Source organism: Balearica regulorum, chromosome 2 (genome assembly GCF_011004875.1).
Source record: "Balearica regulorum gibbericeps isolate bBalReg1 chromosome 2, bBalReg1.pri, whole genome shotgun sequence".
NCBI lineage: Eukaryota > Metazoa > Chordata > Aves > Gruiformes > Gruidae > Balearica > Balearica regulorum.
The window spans coordinates 83,526,442-83,542,187 of record NC_046185.1 but is presented as its reverse complement, the minus strand read 5'-3'; the positions used below and the strand labels follow the sequence as shown (position 1 = coordinate 83,542,187).

The window sequence follows — 15,746 nt, the reverse complement described above, 5'->3', positions numbered from 1 at the left end:
AATAGGGCAGTGCAGTGAAAACAAAGCTGCTGTTCAAATCTCATCCAAAAGTCTGGTCCAACATGTGTGTGGTGCAGCTGAGCTAGAATACCAAAATGTGGTGCAAGACAAAATTCAAGCCCAACATATTTAAGTGCAGCATGATGCAACAGTTTAAATTTAACATCTATTAGAAAGTATATACCATTCCCCCCGACCATTTTTTTTCTTCTCCATTTCATTTTTGTATGCATATGTAGAAATATGTTGATCCTTATGTTGTCCCCCTTTGTCTCACAGAAATACTGTGAAACATTCATCAAAATTAACTACCTAAAGTCTTGAATAAATCCTTTAAATTTACTATTTCTGAACTTATATTACGCTCCTAATTAGCATTCATGCACTGCTTCAATTCAAATCCAAATCTGTCTGTCATTAGGTTATCACTAAGGTTAACAGCTTAATTCTCTCAGATCCAGTCATTCAATATTGCCTACTAAAATGTGACATTCTATTGCTAATATTTTTTTTTTTCAGATCTATATGGAATAACTGCCAATAAAATGATTTTCATACAGTTCAGTGGACCTGAATCAATAATTTTGCTAGCTGATGAACTGGCCTCCTGTGTTCCAGGTTTTCTTTCCTTAGCCTGCGATGTGTGGCCAGATTCCATTAGATTGTCCATTTAGCTTATCATCAACCGTTATGCTATAAAAGCATGCTTTTATGAATATGTCCTTGAAAAACCCGCTATCAGGAAACTTCTTCTTTTAAATAAGATGTTGGAAATGATTCCTAAGTAGTGTTAGAGCTTCTTCTACTGGAAAAGGTTATTCAAGGTTTAATGGGATTGAAATTTTCCTTCGCAACGTACACGTGAGCTACTGTTGTTTGACTTTTGATACAAAAATGCTAGCTTGGGAATGCTGTCTTTTATTTAAAAATAAAAAAATGAAGTGCAGCTGACAAAGTTCAGATAATTGGACAGAACAGCAGAGCTTAAACCAACAATGTATTCAGCATACTGACATGTGATATCTTTTGAAATCTCCATAGGGTCTTTTAGCTTACAGTGAGCCATTTCAGAATCCTGGATCGTAGCAGAATAAAGTGTTTGCTCTTTCAGACTTGCACCAATTTCCAATGATATAATTATTTTTGCAGCTCCTCCTTTCCACCAAATCAATTCATATTCTACTTGGTAAACATATATGTTTCTACGGACTCAGTCCAGAATCCTGCAAGTAATGCCAGAACTCTACAAAAAAAAAATTAAATCTACAAAAATGCTGTCAATGGAGCATCAGTACGGTCTGTCCTTACAGCACACTATTTTCATTAACACATAATAAGCCTAAAACTGGTAGAAAGCCAATAAAAGAGGGATAGGGGGAAAGGACTGCTAAAAATGAGAGCCACTGGAACAGACAGACCAGAAGGCCAGCAGCTAGCTTCCTGCCACACTGGGTGTCTCTGGTAGCCCAGCTTCTCAGCGGGGCTGTGTACCCTGTGATTAAAACACCTACTATTCATATTTAAGGTTTAAAGTACTAACAGTTAAGTTTTAAAGACCATTTTTTGGCTAGTGTGGCTTACAGTCTGGCTGCTATGAGCTTTACCCTGTTCCCAAAGTGAACAGACCATCTAGGGACAGCCTCCTGTTGCACACTGGTTTTCTGAACTGGATGGAAGTGAATGGAGGGAAAAAAACCCCCTGAATTCTATTTCTTTTCCACCTCCTAATGTGAACAGCTCTATTCTGTCCTTGTATTGAGCTGAGTACGATTTGTTTAATTTTCAAATGAGACTGAATGCTGAACTTTACCGGGGGTTAATCTAAAATTACTAGCCTGCTGAACCAGCAGTGATGTTTAGTAAGTTACTCATTTTGCAGCAACCTGGCAACGTTCCAAATAAAAGACTGGTGGGGCTTGTAGGAAGGTTTCACTTTGCCCTCAGCAGGAACATCATGTGAAGCCTTTGAACTATTGCTTAGTAAGTGAAACAAAGTTGTAACTCAGTCACATCTGCACCTCACTTGACTCTCAAAAAAGTCATCTTGATCAAGCCAAGCCATCGAGAAGCTCAGTCAGCCTCCTGGTGCAATGGGAGGGAGACTCTCAGAGTTGTAAGGCTTACATTGTGGAGGGAAGACAAGCTAAAGATGGTGGCAATACAATGCGGGCTTCCCACGGGGTCACAGCCTCCTTTGGGTGCCTCCACCTTCTCCGGCGTGGGGTCCTCCACAGGTGGATATCTGCTCCCCATCAACCTCCATGGGCTGCAGGGGGACAGCCTGCCTCACCATGGTCTTCTCCACGGGCTGCAGGGGGATCTCTGCTCTGGCGCCTGGAGCACCTCCTGCCCCTCCTTCTGCACTGACCTGGGTGTCTGCAGAGTTTCTTACATCTTCTCACTCCTCTCTCTGGTTGCAAAAGCTGCCACTCCTTTTTTTCCTTCTTAAATATGTTACCGTGCTACTATCGTCGCTGATGGGCTCAGGCTTGGCCAGCGGCGGGTCTGTCTTGTAGCCAGTTGGCATTGGCTCTGTCAGACATGGGGGAAGCTTCTAGCAGCTTCTCACAGAAGCCACCCCTGTAGCCTCCCTGCTACCAAAACCTTGCCACACAAACCCAAAACAAACAGCCATGAGAGTAAGAGCTGGAATTAATATTTATTGCCTGCACAAGCAAATATGCGGAAAAAAAAAGTATCCTGACAAGTTGGAAAGACTTGGTAATCCTATGGTGGCCTGTTAGCATACAATAGTGCTGTCTCCAGGAAACAAAAAGATTGTGTTGTGTGTCCTGTGTCCCAGCTCCCGTGGCCGTGTTTTGAAACATCCACGCCTTCCTTTTCTATTCCCAACAATAAAAACCCTAAAAGTACCTCCTCCTGCTTACCTGACTCTGTGGCCAGATCTTGAGCCCACCGTGATAAATGCAGCAAGCAAAGAAGCAAAGCTCTGCCAGTCCCCGAGAAGACCTTCTTTTACAGCAGTGAAGGGAAACACATGTATTCTGCTGTTCCTTGTGCTGTGCTTTTCCCATGACTGGAGGGCCACGGTTTCCAAATCTGACTGCTTAACAGCTGATATGCATTCATATTGCATGAAATAAGGTGCGGAGGTTAAATATAAAACAGGATGTAAAAAAAAAAAAAGTAAATGAAAGGCAGAAAGTCAACCACATCAGACTCAGGATAAATGGGGACAGTTTGGTGCAGAAAAAAATGCATGACCACAAAAAAAAAAAAAAAAAAGCAAACCAAGTTATTAGCATTTTAAAAATCTGTAAAAAGAGCCTTAAAGACTATGAATTCAGTGCATGGAGACAAGGATAGTATAGCAGTACATGTACTGAAGAAATGTACTGTGAGAAAATGCCTTCTGTAGCACTGGCAACAAATCTGAGCTATTTCTTTGCCACACTCCCCAGTTTGGCTAAATAAGGATAAATTCACAGAAATGCAATCTAGTGATAAGAAGCTCTGGAAGCATGACTGAGGGCTTGATTCATCCACTGCTTCAAGCTCAGTTCAGTACATGAGAACCAAGCTGGAGTTTAAGCCGATCCAGAGAAGGCAATTGCTAGGTGAGACAGAGAACGGATAGGCCTCCTAGTTAAGTGCTGGGACAAAGGAAGCACCAGCAGAAATTCGGGAGTCACAGACTGTTTAGATACTGGCAGTCACACAGTCACATGCCTAGAAGTGCTGTCACGTAAGATACCAACACATCCTATAATGTTTCATTTTACTGTTTCTTCATGGAAGTGTCTATCCTGCACAGACACATATGTAAGTGTACAGAAATCGGCTACAGGGCATTGCTCCTAGGAAGCTATTTCATTATGAATATTTTAACATAACTTTTGTTGGTTTTCCATCTCAAAATGTTGTTATAAAAATACCAGCAGGTACATTTCAAGTACAGTAAAAAAAAAAAAAAAGAAAGAAAAAAAAAGGAAAGGTTAATTTGCTGTACATTTAACAGCAGCTGCGTTTCTCCTTGCTGTGAAAGTGTGAGCAAAGTGTGAGCAAAGCTAATGGCACTGACCTTCCTGTTGTTGAAGGGAGAGCAAGAGATTCTTGACAGTCTCCAAGGCAAAACAAGGGAGACCTTGCAAACATCTCTCTGTAGGGGCTCTAAACAATAGCGAAGGTTCTTTCCCAGGATTGAATTTCTCTATTCCTTTGGCACGCTTTCACAAAAGGGCTGGGTCCTTTGAGGTTATCTGCAACGTGCTTACGCTCAAAGCATTAACATGCCTGTTAGCTCTGTACCCTTAGCATACTTTTACTGTTATTAGAGTGATTAGAACTCAGAAAAAGAGGATCTTGGAGATGAGATACTGGACTGAGGTGAAGAAAAGCAGGGCTGTAGGCTCTTCTCATGTCACTTCAGGCAAGCAACATGCTTCACATTTCTATTAACCATATATGCTTAGTTCATAAGCTCTTTGAACGGAGGTTCTTTCCTTGTGTAGGTAGGTATAGCGCAATGGCCTAAGCCAGAATGCCTCGGCACTACCACTTACACACTAAGCATTTTAACTACTATGACAAGGCTAATTTTGCAGTCCCTTCTATTAACAAAATATTTAAAAACATTATATGGCAACTTTCCTTTTTATTTTTTGAGAATACTGAGCACTTAATTAAGTGCATTGATCTTTGGCTGCACTGCCTCTCAGCTTTCCAAACACAAGTGCGTATTTCTTTGCCCGTATGCTAGTGATTTCCAGCCATAACATTCCCTCGCGCCATGGACACCGTCAGGCAGAAACCACCCTGAGGAAGCAGGCTGTGAGAACTGCAGCACGCGTGCTAACAGTTTGCTGTCAACTGCTCCAGAGGCTGCTGGGTTTGGATACAGCTGTGGAGCCCTGGCCTATGTTTAATTGCCTCAAAGAATTAAAGTAAGACTGCGTTCAAGATCTTCTCACTAGCTGTAAGTATGCCAACTAAAGAAAGCTCAGGAAAAACAAGGCATGTGTTGATTGTCAAACTATTTTAGTAATAGAGATTAAGCATTATTTCAAACATTATATTCTAAGTGAATGGGTGCGATACCAGCCAAGGTGTGATGCTGTTAGTAGGCACATTCACATACCATCCCAGTAAACAAGTTACATACCTGTTGTCCATTGACAGCCACTTCCAGCCCAAAGGCAGAACAGAGGTTTAGTCCCATCAGCTTCGGGTTGATTCAGTACTATGGCACCATGAAGTACTGCAGGATCCCTGCGCTCTTCCTCTCAATCCTGGACTTGTCTCACGAAAATTCGTGGGGGAGTTGTGGACAGAACTTCTCCCTTTCCAGGACACATCTACATCGGGAAACGATGGCAGAGGGCTCCTATAGATTTGCAGGAAAGCCGCAAACTTGGCCACGCAAAGATGCTGTAGATTGTGACAGCAAAGGCTGGTAAACTACTCCAAATGTGTTATCTGCCCGGCCCCTTGCAGTGCTTCAGCTATTTAATCTAAAAAAAGCCTGCCTCCTTTTTAAGCCAGAGTACTTAGCTGACTCTTTTCTGTGCAAAAGAATCCACTTTATTTTGCCATGTTATGCATGAAATTGACTCTTTCGAATTAGGGGTGCAAAAGCTTGATGGTGGTGCATGACCTGATCCAAACCCAGCAGAACTACTCCTGCCTGTTCCAGTAAGCTTTCCACAGGTTCACGACTGCACATCAGTATCCCCAGCGTGGTATAGGAACCTTGTATTTCTGAATAAAATAAAGGATAAGAATTATGGAAGTCTGTAGAATGAATCATCCTCACTGCATGGGGAGAAAGTATGTGAAATCATTTATATCGTTTTAAACCACCATTTCCCTTATTTACTAAATACAAGTCCACTCATCCCTCTGGTATGTGTACACGCTGTGTTTCTATTTACCATTGCCCACTTCTCTCAGAACTTCTCTTCAGCGTAAGGGCTTAGTAACGGGCAGACACAATATACTTCTTTAACCAGTTCTGTGAATCCTGGGCTCTACACTGAAATCGTTGTGTTTCCAGCAAGGATGACCCTCAGCAGACACTGTGATTATTCAGCAGTTCTGCTGCATAAAAATGGAGCAAATAGGCAAAACTATTGAAAAATATTGTTTATGCTAGGCTAAACTCTGCTCAGCTACACAAGGTTACCCATTTTTGAAATACACAAAACTGGCCTTTTGTGGCAGCTGCGGTTCATCTCCTGCACAATGGCAATGGGGAGAAGAACAAACTGTATCAGCACGAGGAATATTTTTATAAGACTAGGGTTAAATTTAATTGCCTCATTTTAAAAGATCAGTTTATCAAACCCACTGTCTTACTCCCAGTTAAAACCCAGTCAGCATGCCTCTTGCTCTTTAAAATAGCAAAAGAGCATTTTTTTTTTCACATGTTAAGGCAGGCAAAAGCCATTTCTACTTTGCCTGGGATAAAACATGTATGAGATGTGCTGTTCATTTGCCACTTCTTTCAACCTCACCTGTGAATGCTTGTGGCTTCTGGAGTAGTAGTTTATGGCAGCACGTTTCTAGGATCATGAGGTTGATGGTTCTTTGCCTCTACTTCACTATAAATAGGAGAGAAAACAGCCCCAGATGTGACACTTCTTCTCTAAGTGTAAGAATCTCCTTTGCCTAGTTCCCAAGGAGTAAAAGTGAAGATTTAATCAGTCTTTACGCTTTTATATTTTTTAAATTATTTAACTTTTATTACTGTTGCACCATTTATACAATTACATATAATTTCAATGCATCCATTGTACATTTTGTTTTTTTTTTCATTTGTTTTCCAATGAGTGTGTGTTGGTGTCTGTGACACAGAATGGAAGAGAAACTGGAACTGCAATGAACGCAGACTTTTTCATTTCCACTGACCAATAAACAGAACTACAGGTGCACCCAACCACGGACATGCATTAACTCGTCATGAGAAATCTAGGTAGGCTAAGTAGGATGAGAATGCTTTTTACTCCCAAAAAATATTTGGAGAGGAAGAATTGGAGGATTGGCATTGAGAAATATGTGGACAGCTAAGTGGGTTTTGTCTGAAAGTTGGCATTCATCCACTGCATAAAAAAAATATCAAAATAAGAAAGGCTGTAAATAAAAAAAACACAGAAAATACTGCTTTCATAAAGATCTGATTGCCTTGGCACAAACCTAGTGGGCAGAATCAAACGCATCACTCCCAAATCCCATTACAGAACAAAAAGTAGATTTTGATACATTGGTGGAGTGCATTTACAGCAGTTCAGATACAAAAGATGTGCTGTACTTTCAGACATCCATTTATTTTACTTTTTTTTTTTTTTTAAATCCAGGACTTGTGTCAAGTTGGCAGAAAGTATATTAGATATTTCCCCACAAAAATACTATTTGGATTCTCCCCCCTCCCTCCCTCCCAACTTGATGGGACATCCTTTTCATTTTTTCTTTTTCTTTTTTTTCTCCTTTTCTTTCTGGGCAATACATATTTGTTATTTCAGATCTGAAACGAGTTAGTATAGCTGAAAAAATAAAAAAAAGACACAGGTTGTTTTAAGTGGTTGTTTCAACAGGCTGTCCAATTTAATCTTGCACTGCTATGGTTTGATCCGAATTAGTCGCTGGAACTTCAGAAGGTTTCGCTTCCTCTGGTGGGGCTGCAGGGTCCGAGGCCTTAGCAGTGGAACTAGGTGCTGCTGTTGCTCCCGCGGTCTCCTTGGAAGAAGGCGCAGCCTCGCTGCTGCTAGGTTTTGAGTCTGAAGCTGGGGCCACTTCACTTTTAGTTTCTTGGGCTGCAGGCGTTCCGGGAGCCTCAGTCTTTTTGGCTTCCCCTTCCTCTTTGCTCTTGTCATCTGCTTTACTGGGAGCCGTGGCTTCTGAAGGCTGGGAAGCTTTTGCATCGTTGCTAGGCTCAGAGGTTTTGGGTGCTTCGCTACTGGCAGCGGGAGCAGAGGCTGCAGTCGGCTCCTCTTGCTTGGGTGCCTGTTCGTTGTTCTTCTGTGGCTCTACTTTCGCATCGACAACAGCCTCTGACTTCTCTGGTTCTGGTTTCTGGGTTTCTTCCTGGGTCACTGTTTTCTCCTTCTCCCCTTCTTTTTCTTCCGTCTTATTGGCAGCGACCTGAGTATCCTTTTCGCCCTTCTCCTCCTTGTTGTTCTCCTTCACTTCTGTGGTCTCTGTGGTTTGCTGGGCATCCTCAGCCTCCTTTGGAGTCTCCTCTTCCTCAGTTGCTGCTCCTTCAGCCTTCTTGTCTTTGTCTTTAGCTTTTTCATCATTGACACTGTACCCCTTCTTCTTCTTGCTCAGTTTGCCTCCCATGTTGGACCTCTGTAACAGAAAAGAGAAGGAGATGGTTACCCAAAGCCCAGCATTTACCACAAAATCAAAATCAGATCAACTGAGGTGCAAGAGAAAAATTGATGCTGGCTCCTGAAAAGGAGACTATGTCAGGTTTGGTCAGATGTTATTAGCTGAACGCACGGACGCTGCTGCGCACCACTGTCCCTGAGCTTACATCCTGCTCGGCCCTGCAGCATTTCAGTCAGCAAAACCCCTTCTGCCACATCCTCCTAGGAGCAGTCCTCCTCCGAACCCCTCCAACCCTGGCTACTTTGCAGGGGGGAGGGAGGGAAGGAAGGAGGAACAAGATGATGGAGGACTAACACACATCACGATCTCTTGTGTTCTGAGAAGGGGATATAAAGCATGGAAGTAGAAAAAAAAAGCCATATTTATATTCAGGTTAGGCACAAGCTGAATTCGACTGTCAATCTTGGCACACCCACCCTCAGTTAACAGAAAGTCCACTATCACTCCAGCAAGGGCTACGAACAAGCTTTTCATTAAGGTTTGGAAAAATCGAAGCAAGCCTAGAGCCAGTGAGAAGGCTGATGTTCTCCGTAAGACAGAAAACTGCATCTACTCACTCCGCTCTCACCGCCTGTTACCCACACAGCCAGCAAGCACTGTAGATACAGCCTATGCGCAGGGTGACGGTACCCGGAGGCCAGGACCATGTGCCCCCCTCACCCAGAGGCAGGAGCAGCTCCGGAGCAGGGACAACCCACGCACAGAGTCCCACCCAGCCCCTTCCCACCCCGCAGAGCCTGAAACACAGCAAGCCTGCGACCACTCAGTAAGACAACAGAAGCAAACACAGGCGTTTCTGACTACAAGCTTACATGTGGCACGTGACATGACACAATAAAAAATTGGGGGGTGGGGAGGAAGATGGGTGCATGCTTTGTAGCCTCTGCTCACAGTTTTCAAGCATGACAAGCGATCAGGTACTTAGTTCAGTTCTTTAAAATAAGTTGAGCATGTGTGTAACCATACCAGTACTTATACATCCTTCATGTGGGAGTCTTAGAATATACAAAATTTCTCACAGTACTTCAAAGCAAATTTTGTCTACTAAAACAGAAGGAGACACTTCCAGATACATTGGGTCATTCATGAACACGAAAACCTGTATGATTGGCTAAAAAATTACACTTCTGGTATTAAAACAAATATTCATACTCGCTGAAAGGTTAAGAAAAAAAATCCTAGTTTCGTACTATTTGAAAATAGGAGAAGGTGATTTTCTCAAAGTAGTTGAACAAATGTTTAATTTAAGAGCTTTTCCAGGAGAGATGAATGATTCTAATTTTCTGTTTTCAAAGGCAGATAGACTTATAGGCCCTATATTTTTCACACACTTGCCAAAATTGTGAATACACACCAGTAAAAATTCATAGCAGTGCTCATAGAAGGCTGAATATTAAATAATTTTAAATACCACTAAGAACTAGCTGCCTCTCAGTAGATTTTCAGCTAACACAGATACAAGGCCCAGGCACAGCCCAACAGTAGGCTTTCCACATGTCTTGGGCACAAATGAGATATTATGGTCAGCAGAGACCTTTCTGATTTCAGCTCTCAAAAGGAATAAGAATGTGCAAATACTGTTGAAAGGTTAGCACACAGCCCTGCAAAATGGTAATGTAGCGTTACAGAAACACTGCTTTGTTGTCTGAAATTTTATGGGGAACAGCAATAAAAGGATTAACTTCCACAGAGGCACAGTTGAGCAATCTAACCTCTACCTTCATGGCAGAGATACCAGCTTTTTAGGTATTTAGGACAGGCTATTAGTTTGTTATCTGACAAATTTACAGGCTTCTTGATACTCCATAAATATCGCTCCAGCTTATTGTTTATGTACAGTTACAACCAAATACTTTGAAAGGGCTTTTGCAAGTCAGCGGGATCAGAGATTTATACTGAAGTCATGTGTGTGTCCAAATTTACAATCTGTAATTAAGCCTGTATTTGTTTCCCGGCAAAGCCCAAGTACTGTGAGCCTAATTTCATTGGCTGTGTCTTCTGTATTTTTCCAGATTTTGCTATTTCATGAATAGGAGTAACTCACCACAATTTGTATTTTCTTCCACAAAAAGTTTTTAACCTCGGATACATTTGGCTACAGAACACGCATGCCAAAGGACCTTTAACAAGCAGAGAAGCATGCATGTGAGAAACGTGCTCCCAAACTATGAAAAGAAACATGCACTGTCTTTGCTCGGAGGTATACTGTGAAATTGCTGTGTCTCAATTTGCATCACAGCCAGCTGGCTCAAGATACTTGAGCAGAAGATGGGGAAGAGGTTCAGAGACTATCATTAAGCTCTATTAGTAAATATTTACAGTTACAAGGGGACTGCCACCTTCCAGCATAGTTTCAACTACTTTATAACAGAATAGATTCACTCTTTGTGACACTGAATCTCACATCTCCCTATTTAAAAGCTGCCTAGATCATTGTCATTAATAGCCACGCCAGGCTATCATGCAAAAGCACAGCAATCATCAGGGTCATCGCCTAGCCCTGCAGGTAACAATGCTACGATGTTCCTTTCCCCTTACATACGAATTACAAATAGATGTTCCTTTCCCCTTACATACGAATTACAAATACTCCTCCTCCTTCTCCTCTCCTCAGCCTCCCAATAACTTACCGGGGCTCTCCTGTCACGTTCTCCAGAAACAGCCCCCACACGCTCCACTGCCTCAAAGAGATGCTGATCTAGTCCCTGTCCCACCTGAATTCTGTCTGAGGCACAGCTCTGAACCCTCCAGTGCAGAGTCTCAGGGTGCAGGAGACATAAAGCAGACCTTAAAAAGCACTATAAAATTACAACCAGCTACAGATTCATAGAATGGTTTAGGTTGGAAGGGACCTCAAAGATCATCTAGTGCCAACCCCCTTGCCACAGGCAGGGACACCCTCCACTAGACCACGTTGCCCAAAGCCCCATCCAACCTGGCCTTGAACACTTCCAGGGATGGGGCCTCCACAGCTTCTCTGGGCAACCTGTTCCAGTGCCTCACCACTCTAACAGTAAAGAATTTCTTTCTCACATCTAATCTAAATCGACCCTCCTTCAGCTTAAACCCATTACCCCTTGTCCTGTCACTACACTCCCTGATAAACAGTCCCTCTCCAGCTTTCCTGTAGGCCCCTTCAGGGACTGGAAGGCCGCAATTAGATCTCCCCGGCGCCGCCTTTTCTCCAGGCTGAACAACCCCAGGTGTCTCAGGCTGTCCTCATAGGAGAGGTGCTCCAGCCAGAGCAGCTATACCTGGAAGAAAAGTAGCATGTAGATCAAGCCACTTACACAACTCTGTGACTGCTGGATATTCTTGCAGGGATAATCCTGCCTGGTGCCACATGAAAGGGAATCTCAGTGAAACATCTCACAAGTGAAACAGACAGCAAAGTTCATTACGTCATTGAGGTATGTATTCATACAGTGTTAAATACACTCTGTATTACTACCTACATATTAACACTTGCAAGAGCACAGACCTTTTTGCTACCCCCCTCCAAAGGACTAAAGTCTAACAAAAAGGAGATACCCTGTCTGTCCTAGTGATACTGATGGCCCTGGCTCTATTGCTTCAGCACCTCCCACCTCCCCTGCCTCTCCCTAACCCCCACAACCATTGCATCTACCTCGTGAATGACAGACCCAGAAAAAAAAAAAAATTGCCTACAACTATTTACCATACAGGCTAAAACCCAGTATGACTTTAGTTATTTGCACTACCATTTGCACACGTAGTGATTTTGAACTAGCTGTACCAGCTGAGTGCAAAGCACTTTGTAGCAAGCATGTCCAAAAGGAAGATCCTTGAAAATTTTGGTGCTGAGCACCATTCCTGTAAAATGGCACAGCATTTGATGGCTGGGCCTCTTCACTACTGGACAGAAGAGGGTCTAGAGAGAGACAGTCTAGAAACAGATTTTATATAAGATGTTGCAATATATCAGTTATTTTCAAACAGGGACTTTGATGAACCGGTTGGCAGACCAGCGCTTCAGAACAGCAAGGTTAAATACAACATTTGGAAGTTATAACAGACTTCATCTGCTTCCCAGTGGGCTCAGTATTCTTTGACTGTATTGCTCTTCTCATGGAAGAAGAAACAAACCCACAGACCACTGTGGAGGACTTCTACAAGAGGAGCCAGGGTTTATGCAGTTTCTAAGAGCTCCTGTTCATTGTGCTCATCCTGAAGTTTCCACTCTCCTGCAGAAAGCAGGAAGAGATCTGGAGAGCTTGCACAGGTATCTTTATTGTAGAGAAGGAATAACCTGACTACATTTGTATTACAAAATATCATGTCTACAGGTCACCTAGACCATGTTAACCACTTTGAAAATTGAATATTTGGGACAATCAGGATTTCCTGGGATAACAGTGTCAAAAAAAAGAGTCAATGTCCATAAAACCATAATACAGCAGGAAGAAGAACTCACAGAAGATCTCAGACTTTACATCTGAAGACTGAGCTGATTGGATGGAGATGAGTCCCTGGAATACAGGCAGCATACATTTGTACAGTTTGGGAAAAGAAATCTTATTTTGAAGTTTTATAGTTCAAATTGTGCTTCTAAAAGTCCCTAGAATTAGATTCTTACTCTCTCTTTTGCCAATTATATTCCTCATGAGCTTATAAATTTCTAAACGTTTCATTTAGCATATACTTTCACATCCCGTGAAAGGATCTGGCTATTACAAGAATGGAATTGCTATCACCCTCATTCTCAGTACAGAGAACAGTGCCTCAGGGAAGGACAAAACCACAGATATCACCTGTATATTGCCATAGTCTGATTGCCAAAGCTAAACTTCCAAAGCTCCTGTTCAATGTCATGTGAAGTGTGGGGAACTCGGTCCGCCTCCAGAAAAAAACAGTTCAGGAAGACAATAGTTATCTTCTGAAATCCCACTGCCTTCAGCGTGATGTAGGCACGTGCGGTGGGCCAGGCCAAAGTAGCCCTTGCACAAGCGTGTTCCCAGGCAGGAGTTATCTCATATCGCCGGCAGGCAAGAGCTGTAAAATGCACATCCCTCCCAAGGCAGGGTTTCAACACTCCATATCAAAGGAAATACCGATCCCAGAAACTGGGAAGCTTAGGAATTCTAAGAGGTAATATTACCAAGTCTAAGGGTTTAATTCTCAGCCAGATTTTGGTTCTACTTTCCTCTGGTGAGAAGTAGAATACATTTGATGCAAATGTCTTAACAAAAAATAAAGGTACTTCAGTTTCTGTATTATTTTAAAATTCCTGGGGACATGTACACCACACAAAAATGGCAAGGATGATGTGCTTTTTTAAATATGAGTCATTTGTCATCAATATATCTAAATTATGATAATTGATAATAGACTCCAATTATGAGTTATAATAATTTAAGCACACTGCAGGCTGATACAAAATTCTGCCTGGCTATTTAAGAACTTGTACATAAGTAACTGCTTCATTTGAGAAGCATAACTACTAATAATATCACAAGGTATCAGAAAAGTTAATAATCACATTACAATTATTTTGAGAGCAAATTAAAAAGTTGTACCTGAGATATTACTAAGATTCATGTGTGTTGTGGTTTAACCCCAGCCAGCAACTAAGCCCCATGCGGCTGCTTGCTCACTCATCCCCCCGCCCCCAGTGGGATGGGGGGAGAATCAGAAAAAAGGTAAAATTCGTGGCTTGAGATAAAAAGTTTAATAGGACAGCAAAGGAAGAGAAAATAATGAGAATATACAAAACAAGTGATGCACAGTGCAACTGCTCACCACTCGCTGACCTGCCTAGCCTGCCTCTGAGTAGCGATCTCCCCAGTTTATATACTGAGCATGACATCATATGCTATGGAATATCCCTTTGGCCAGTTTGGGTCAGCTGTCCTGGGTGTGCTCCCTCCTCGCTTCTTGTGCACCTCTTTGCTGGCAGAGCATGGGAAGCTGAAAAGTCTTTGACTTACTACAAGCATTACTTAGCAGCAACTAAAACATCAGTGTGTTATCAACATTATTCTCATACTAAAACCAAAACACAGCACTACAGCAATGACTAAGAAGAAAATTAATTCTATCCCAGCTGAAACCAGAACAATATGAAATACTTGAGACATATGTATTAATTCATCAATTAGGAACCCATTTTTCCAAGAACAGAACAGGAATAAAGACCAGCAGTTTCACTACAGGCAAAAGTTTTGCCAAAATTATCTATTCATTCCGCATCAACCTGAAACCCCAGATACTTTGCACATGTAATTTATCTTTGCACCCCGCGTGGAAAAAAGCTAGCTAGATAGGCAGAATTCCTGAATAAAAATAAAATTTATCCATTATTTGATCAAAGAGTGATGGAGGTTTTGTGCGTTACATTGAAAGCAACTATCGCAGATTTCGGACTTGCGTCTTCTTGACTTGGAGGACTGCACAGCTGAAGAACCTGGAGGCACATGGTGACTGAAGATCCACTACCCAGTCTGTCTCTGGTCAGACACACCAGCACTACTTTAGCTGCAGGAGAGTCTGCAGAAACGAATACATCAAGGTATTATGCAGTTTCTCTGTGTGTCACCCTATATTAAAACCACTTTAGTGAAGTACTGACCTGTGTGCTGCAAAGCCACTCTGTAGGAGTGTGCTCCCGAATGTAATACACCTCATTTCTTTAAGCCAGTCCACCCTTAGCTTCTCCAGTTACAAAGCCATCTTGCAGAAAATATGAGCAGAACATGGACCGACACAGTCTTGCTTTCTGAGTCAACGAGCAGCATGGAAGAAATGCTCTGCTGTGTGTGAAATTCCCACGCACCCCAGGCGACGCTGCACTTTGTAGGCAGAGAGAACATCTTTTATTAGACCAGCCAGTATGGATAGAAATATCATCACCCCTATTCTCCTTAGATGATTGTCTACAGCTGATCTGTTTTGGTGTTAGCATTATTTGATTCTTTCCTATTGCTGGTTTCAAATCAGAATCGCACTGGTTTTGCCACAGCTGGGTTTTTTTTCAGTGATCCAACACAACGCTACATTGCCCAGCAGCGCAGATGCAATTGCCAGTGCCTCCACTTTCATTCCCGGCAGCTCCTGCAAGGCCATTTTGCATTGTTTATAACAGAAACACAAGCCATGTTAGAAACTGAACAACACAGAAGCAGCATAAAATAGGTTCTTTTTACAGTGCAGTGTATGTGTTGCTCAGCCTTGCGTTCCGTTCACCCGGTGCTCTGATTGCTTAAATCAAAAATGCTGCCATTAATTTCTATTTGCCTCCTCTGCCTCGTTCAGTCTACCAGCCTTCCTACAGACCTGAGATGCAGCTCACGTTCAAAGCATTTCTCCTGTATTCAGATTAACTGCACATGTTCTTTTAGTTGAATAATAAAAGCAGCTTGCAGACATGCTCATGCAGGTAC

The 15,746-nt window shown here is 42.4% G+C and overlaps 1 protein-coding gene across 1 annotated transcript in view; it reads right to left on the bottom strand.

Annotated features, from left to right (window-relative positions):
* Window positions 1-6,672: 6,672 nt before the first annotated feature.
* Window positions 6,673-15,746, bottom strand: part of BASP1 (brain abundant membrane attached signal protein 1) — a 52,301-nt gene continuing 43,227 nt past the window's right edge. The window contains exon 2 of the mRNA XM_075744845.1: window positions 6,673-8,304. Coding sequence (XP_075600960.1) covers window positions 7,561-8,295 — 735 coding nt within the window. The 5' untranslated portion in view covers window positions 8,296-8,304 and the 3' untranslated portion in view covers window positions 6,673-7,560. The remainder of the gene's footprint in view (window positions 8,305-15,746) is intronic.